This window comes from Lactuca virosa, chromosome 1, assembly GCF_052849685.1.
Source record: "Lactuca virosa cultivar CGN04683 chromosome 1, Lactuca_virosa_CGN04683_v6, whole genome shotgun sequence".
NCBI lineage: Eukaryota > Viridiplantae > Streptophyta > Magnoliopsida > Asterales > Asteraceae > Lactuca > Lactuca virosa.
In genome coordinates, this window is record NC_136426.1 from 65,833,137 (window position 1) to 65,841,094 (window position 7,958).

General features: G+C 37.2%; 2 protein-coding genes across 2 annotated transcripts; both read left to right on the forward strand.

The window, feature by feature from the left end:
- Window positions 1-1,719: 1,719 nt before the first annotated feature.
- On the forward strand, window positions 1,720-2,442 carry LOC145114610 (uncharacterized). The gene has a single exon (XM_079050662.1). It carries the CDS (start codon window positions 1,720-1,722, stop codon window positions 2,440-2,442), a length of 723 nt encoding a protein of 240 aa, XP_078906788.1.
- A 2,604-nt stretch (window positions 2,443-5,046) lies between these two features.
- On the forward strand, window positions 5,047-5,436 carry LOC145114619 (uncharacterized). Its single transcript, XM_079050673.1, has one exon. It carries the CDS (start codon window positions 5,047-5,049, stop codon window positions 5,434-5,436), a length of 390 nt encoding a protein of 129 aa, XP_078906799.1.
- The last annotated feature ends 2,522 nt before the right edge of the window (window positions 5,437-7,958 follow it).

Consider the following 7,958-nt stretch of genomic DNA (forward strand, 5'->3'; position numbering starts at 1 on the left):
CAAGATCTTTTCGCATAGGTACACCTTTACCAGTTGATTTGGAGATAGAGAGAATATGCGAAACAAAGAAGGAATCAAGCTAGACTTTTTAAGAAACAACAACAATCCAGAGCTTCTTCATCAAATCCTTCAACCACATCTTCACCAAAATCCAAAAATTCCACCCCACCATCTTCACCTTTACCTGAATCTGAAACTTTTATCCCGACTCCTACCATGGGAGACAACCATGGAGGAAACCAAAATCCCCCAAATCCACCACCTGAACAAACCTTTAGACAGTGGGCCATTCAAAATGTTACCCAACAACCATTATGCATCAATTATCCTGCAGCAATAAACTTTAAACTCAAATCCAGACTCATCCATTTGTTACCTTCATTCTGTGGTCTTGAGAATGAAGATCCACACAAATTCCTTAAGGAATTTCATGTTGTTTGTGTGGGGATGAAACCACATGAAGTCACTAAAGATCAAATCAAGTTAAGGGCATTCCCCTTTTCTTTACAAGATTCAGCAAAAGAGTGGTTATATGACTTACCACCGGGGTCAGTCACAACATGAAATAAACTTGCAAGGATGCTTTTGGACAAATATTTTCTAGAAATGAGAGCTTCAGCCTTACGCAGGGAAATCATTGGTATCAAACAGTAGAAAAGAGAAGCTTTGCATTCTTATTGGGAACGATTCAAGAAGTTGTGTTCAATATGTCCAAAACATGGGATTTCAGAGTATCAATTGTTGCAATATTTTTGTGAAGGAATGTCATATTAGGATAGAAGATTACTCAATGCATCAAGTGGTGGATCAATAGCTGATAAAACACCAACAAAAATCAAAGCTCTTATCAAGAACATGGCAGAAGAGTCCAAGCGTACAACTCAAGAATAAGAATGGTACAGTGATGCACCAAGAGGAGTGAAAGAAATTTCTACCCCAAAAATTGAGAGTCAACTTTCTGAGTTGACTAAAGTAGTGATGATGCTTGCTAAGGACAAGGGTGTGCAACCACCAGCAGTTAGACCTTGTGGTATTTGTACCCAAGTTGGACACCCCACTGATATGTGCCCGATGTTAAAAGAAGATATAGAGACGGTTCAAACTATGGGATTTTCTAATCATAAACAATGAAACTTTCAGCCAAGAAGCAATCCAAATTGGCACCAACCCAATGCCAATTTTCAATCAAGGCCACCACCTTATCAACCTAGATCTCTATTTCAAAATCAAATGCATCATCAACAAAATTATCAACCACATTTCCAGCCGAATCAAGCTCCTCATCAATCTCAATTCCAACCTCAAAACATGCAGCAAGGAAGTAATTCAAGTGGATCGGGAATGTCTTTGGAAGATATTGTTAAGAGTTTAGCCACAAGTACTCAAACATTTCAAAATGAGACTAAGGGGAGTATCAAGACTTTGGAGCAACATATGACTTAACTTGCCACTTCTATGAGTAAATTGGAGTCGCAAGGCAAACTACTCGTACAAACCGAAAAGAATCCAAAGCATAGTGCATGTGCCATCACTTCGAGGAATGGAAAAGAATATGAAGGTCCAAAGATGATTGAAGAAGAAGAAGATATGGAGTTAGAGAAAGAAGAAGAGAAGTCAAAAGCACCTTCAAATCAAGTTCCCGTTGAAGTAAAAGTCACTCCTCCTCCATTTCCTAGAAGGTTAAACAAGTCAAAGCGTGAGAGGCAAGACAATGAGATTATGGAGATGTTCAGAAAAGTTGAGGTAAATATTCCTCTTATTGACACCATCAAACAAGTCCCTAGGTATGCTAAATTCCTTAAAGAATTATGCACATCTAAGAAAATATCAAAAGAGAATGAAACTGTCAAAGTAGGTGAAAATGTATATGCAGTGTTACAGAAAAGATTACCTCAAAAATGTATGGATCCGGGTGTTTTCACGGTTCCATGCAAATTAGGTAATCTTCATGTTCCACGAGCTATGCTAGAACTTGGAGATTCTATCAATGTTTTGCCATATTCTATTTTTAAAACATTAAATATTGGCATACTAAAGAATAACGGGGTGATCATTCAATTGGCTGATCGATCTTTAGTACATCCAAAAGGTGTACTAGAAGATGTGTTAGTTCAAGTGAATAAATTAGTATTTCCAGCAGATTTTTATGTCCTTGACATGGATGATGATAACTCACCAAATTTGAGTTCAATTCTTCTAGGAAGACCCTTTTTGAAAACAGCCAAGATAAAAATTGATGTTTATAATGGTACATTATCCATGGAATTTGATGGAGAGATGATAAATTTCAACATCTATGATGCTATGAGATATCCAAGTGATATTTCATCTTTGAATTTTGTGGATGTCATTGAACCATTAACCGAAGAGTGTTTTGATTTGTCTAATCTCGATGTGTTAACTCTCATTTTAGACAGGAATCTTCAAAAGGATGGAGTGTAAAAACTTTCCAAGCTATCCAAAATTGATGAAGAGATTATGGAAGTTGTATCTTGTATGGATGAAAAGAAGAAAATGAGGTTTGATGTTCCGAAACTGAAATTATCGATGCCTAATGAGAAACTTGTTCCTTCTATTGTGTAGGCACTGGAATTGGAACTCAAGACTTTACCTAAGCATCTCAAGTATGTGTATCTTGGAAAGAAAGAGACTTTACCAGTGATCATTTCCACAAAGTTGACAACAAAGGAAGAATAAGAGCTTGTCACCACTTTGAAGAAGTATAAGGAAGTTATCGGGTGGACTATAGCCGACATCAAAGGGCTAAGCCCTTCACTTTGCATGCACAAGATCATTATGGAAGAAGACTACAAGCCTTCATGAGAAGCTCAAAGACGCTTGAACCCTCCAATGATGGAGGTTATGAAGAAAGAGATTCTGAAATTGTTGAATGCGGGGATGATCTATCCTATATCGGATAGTAAGTGGGTAAGCCCGATCCAAGTTGTACTAAAGAAGACTGGTATTACCGTTACAAAGAATGACAAAGGTGAATTAGTCCCCACTCGTGTGCAAAAGGGGTGGAGAGTTTGCATAGATTATAGAAGACTCAATTCCTCAACCCGGTAAGACAATTTCCCACTTCCCTTCATTGATCAAATGTTGGAAAGGTTAGCGGGAAAAACACACTATCAAGAAAAAACCACTTTCACATGTCCCTTCGGAACATTTTCATATAGGTGGATGCCTTTTGGACTTTGCAATGCTCCCGCCACTTTTCAAAGGTGCATGGTAAGTATTTTTTTCAGAGTACGTTGAGGAAATCATTGAAGTGTTTATGGACGATTTCACTGTTTATGGTAAATCTTTTCATGAATGTTTGGGTAATTTAAAAAAAATTTTGTAAAGATGTATTGAGACCAACCTTGTTTTAAATTATGAAAAGTGTCATTTTCGGTTGATAAAGCTCTCATACTTGGTCACGTTGTGTCTTCTAAGGGTCTAGAGGTAGACAAAGCAAAAATAGATGTCATTAATTATTTACCTTACCCCACTTGTGTTCATGAGGTACGCTCGTTTCTTGGTCATGCAGATTTTTATAGAAGATTCATCAAAGATTTTTTTCCAATATATCTCGTCCCATGTGTGATCTCCTACAAAAAGATGCAGAATTTGAATTTTCCAAGGAATGCAAGCAATTTTTTGATCAGTTGAAGGAGTTGTTAATCTCAGCACCAATACTTCAATCACTGGATTGGAGTTTTCCCTTTGAAATCATGGGTGATGCTAGCAATCATGCTGTTGGTGCAGTGTTAGGGCAAAGAAAAGACTGAGTTCCTCATGTCATTTATTATGCCTAAAAAACCCTTGATAGTGCATAAGCCAATTACTCGACAACTGAGAAATAATTGCTATCTATTGTCTTTGCTTTAGAGAAATTCCGTCAATATTTGTTAGGTTCTAAAGTGATTGTTTATTCTGATCATGCAGCTATTAGGTACCTACTTGCAAAGAGGATTCAAAGCCTAGACTCATTCGATGGGTATTACTCTTACAAGAGTTCGATATTGAAATTAAGTACAAGAGCGGAAAGTCAAACCTTGTAGCCGACCATCTTAGTAGGATTGTCTCTCCCGATGACTAAACTCCCATTCATGATGCATTTCCCGATGAGAATCTATTTTCAGAAAAAGTTTCCCCATGGTATGCCGATATTGTGAACTACATCGTCACAAATCAATTTCCACCAGACTTGCCTCGATGGCAAAAAGATAAAATCAAGAAAGAAGCCAAGAGGTACGTATGGGATGAACCATATTTGTGGAAATATTGTGTTGATCAAATGATTAGACGATGTGTGGAACAACATGAGGTATCTTCTAACTTAACATTTTGTCACTCTTATGCTTGTGGAGGGCATTTTGGTCCTCAAAAAACTGCAAGAAAAGTATTAGAGAGTGGATTTTACCGGCCAAGTATTTTCCATGACTCTTATGTTTTTTGTGCAAGCTGTGATAAGTGTAAAAAGATGGGTTCTTTAAGCTCAAAGAATCAAATGCCCCTTAATCCCATTTTAGTTTGTGAGATTTTCGATGTTTAGGGCATTGATTTCGTGGGACCTTTCCCATCATCTTCGGGTTTTACTTACATTCTTTTGGCTGTGGATTATGTCTCTAAGTGGATGGAAGCAAAAGCCACCCGTACTAACGATTCAAAAGTTGTGATAGATTTCTTGAAAGCTAACATCTTTTCTAGATATGGTGTTCCAAAGGCCTTAATCAGTGATTGTGGTTCACATTTTTGCAATCGTATGCTTGGAAGTGTCTTGAAAAAGTATGGTGTTACTCATAAAGTCTCCACAACATACCATCCACAAACAAACGGACAAGCCGAAGTGAGCAATCGACAAATAAAGGGTATTTTGGAGAAACTGTTAATACAACAAGGAAAGATTGGAGTACTCATCTTGATGATGCTTTGTGGGCATAGTGTACTGCATTCAAAACTCCAATTGGAATGTCTCCATACCGCATTATTTTTGGAAAGCCATGTCGATTACCCGTTGAGTTGGAACATAGAGCCTATTGGGTAGTCAAGCAATTCAATATGGATTTAAATGAATCGGGAAAGAAGAGAAAGCTTGACATACAAGAGCTTGAAGAGATCCGCAATAAAGCATATGAAAATGAAGTTCTTTACAAGGAAAAGACAAAAGCATACCATGACAAGATGATTTCACGCAAGGTATTTGAAAAAGGTCAAAATGTATTACTTTACCACTCTCATTTCAAATTAATTCCTGGTAAATTAAGGTCCCATTGGGTGGAACCATTTGTTGTCACTAATATTTTTGAGCATAGTGTAATAGAAATCACAAGTGAGAAAACCGGGAAGATTTTTAAGGTGAACGACCATCATTTAAAACCTTATTATGAAGGATTTGAAGTAAAAAACGAGGAAGTGGAAGAAGTAGCGGATCCAAAGTACCAAGATTGACAAATAATTGGGGTCCATGTCGAGCCACCGACTTTAAACAAGGGCAGCTACCCGAGAGGCAACTCGGGGGTATTTTGGTCATTTTTGTAAAGTTTTCGTATGGACATCTTCTTTCAAGTTTTTGTGTTCCAAGGTTCTTAGAATAATTAGGGGAGTCTAACAATAATTTTTTGAAGATGGGAAGTGAGCGGATGCGAAAATAAGAAAAATTACCGTGCATTTCTTAGAACATTACACGAGCCGTGTAATGCATGCCTTTGCAAAACACGGTCGTGTAATGGGTTATGATCGCAGGAATGTTGGTGTTACATGACCATGTAACATTACCCTTGCCATTACATGGGCCGTGTAACGAGGCCTATACAAAAAAAGAACCAAACCATGCCTCTCCAGATTTATCATGATGATATTTTCACAGGAAATTCGTCGTGTTTGATTTTGTTGGCTTGTTTAGCATTGGAAGTTTATTTTGAGGCCAACAATCATGTTATACGGTTCTATTTTGCTTGTTTTGTATATTTTTTGTTGTATATATTTTTTTTGCGCTCTTGATATGGTCATGGATTTATCTCCTATTATGGATTGTCGAGAGTTGACACAGGTTTTGGAAGAAGATATGAAGATTGTGCAACCACAAGCTATTGAAGAGCATGGAGAGAAGACTAAGAAGAATGGGATATGCCCTACCGACGCCTGAGTGCCCTCCACCTTAAATAACGAGTGTAGATTCTTTGATAGGAGTGAGTTCACACATCTTGTGAAATGAGTGCATACACGAGTTGAGTGCTTTAGTGAGCACGTCCTATAGATTGAGATGCACCTGCCTTGTCAGTAAAAGTTACTAGGAGATTCCTTATATTATGGTTCTATGCATTTAAGCCAAGTGATTGGCAAATCTTTGTGTTCCATTCCTTCTACTGTCTTGATTTGGAATGCAGTACATTTGTATGTGTTGTCGGGATAAATAACTTGAGGCATTCTTTCTTTTTATTTCTATGTTTGCATTTACATTGGCATTTGAATTCATCTTTTCCAAGGTTGACTCTTGTTTTGTTTTATTGAGAACAAGAAAAGGTTCAATCTTGGGGAGATTTATTCGGTGCATAAATTGCACCTTTTCAAAGGTTAATTTCATGTTTATTTATAGCATTTCATTGCATATTTAGTGTAAATTTCATGCATCATTGCATTTTGGGACATTATCGAGGATCACCATTTTCTGTGGATGTTTCATGGTGATTTGAAGATTGGAGCAGGCTTAGGATGGTCAAGCGAAGCTCTCGGTGAAGTTTCGGAGCTAAATTGAAGAAAAGAAGAAAATCAGAAAATGGCTATTTTGTACTGTATTACACGGCCCGCGCTTTGGCAAGGCAAACGTTACGCGGCCGTGTTTCATGAGTAATTTAGCAAAACAAGACCATTACACGGCCGTGTAATAGCAAGGCATACGTTACACGGGCCGTGTAACGTGATCTGATGGATTTTCAAATTGTAACTTCCGATTTATGTTGGATGATTGGCACATTTAGACATAACTTCGGCTTAGAACTTCAAGGAGGCAATTTTGGGAGATAATATCATCAAATAGCATCTTGGAAACACTTTAATTTGCATTTTGTAAGTTAATTTGAAGATCAAAACTTGTTGAATTTGTAGTTTGATTTAGCCAAGTGTGGCTAACTTCTATATCATTTCTGATTCCAGATTTCTAAGTGTTTGTTGTTAGATTGTAATTTGCACTTGATTTTATGTTTATCATTTAGTAATCTTTCATTTGGTCTTAAATATATGTTTGATTGGTTCTTTTTTCACTTGATCAATGAATTAGGGTTCTTATTAATCTAGTTAATCAAATTGTGAAATTCGTATATGTTTTATGATTTGATGTTAGGGACATGCACTTGATATTAGAGCTTATTAATATCCAAATTACTAACCTAGATTGAACATAAATTACAGTCATATTACACCTTACAACAAAACATATATATAGGAATCACAATCGGGAATGTATTTCTCTTATTGAATTTTAGTATTAATCTTGTTTGTTTATGAAGTTTATTTTGAATTCAAACATAACCCCCCATTTTAACATTGATTGTGTGATGTGTGAGAATATGGAAAAACAAGAAGTCCCGTATTCCTATGGACCGACCCTACTTACTCTATGCTATCTTTAGTGTAAGTAGTAGTAGTGATTTACATTTTATTGTTATTATTTTATCCCATTATTTCTTGGTTTGACCACCATACGCATACACATAATCATATAATCACATAATAACATATCATGGGCCTTGCCCGCTAAATCGGGCCGCGCCCAGCATCAGACAATATCCGGAATCGGGCCCCGCCAGGCATTGGACCGCAATCTGGCATTACCCCCCCCCCCCCGGCATCGAGGAAAGCTCGGTATACATATAAACATATCAACAAATACACATAAATAATCACTTAAACGTACCTCGGGCCCCGCCCGACATCGGACCGAAATCCGGAAACATACAAACATTCCTCGGGCA

What these genes read in the sequence shown, in the direction of transcription:
- LOC145114619 (XM_079050673.1), top strand. Translation starts at nt 5,047, where the DNA reads ATGGATTTAAATGAATCGGGAAAGAAGAGAAAGCTTGACATACAAGAG.
- LOC145114610 (XM_079050662.1), top strand. Translation starts at nt 1,720, where the DNA reads ATGGAGATGTTCAGAAAAGTTGAGGTAAATATTCCTCTTATTGACACC.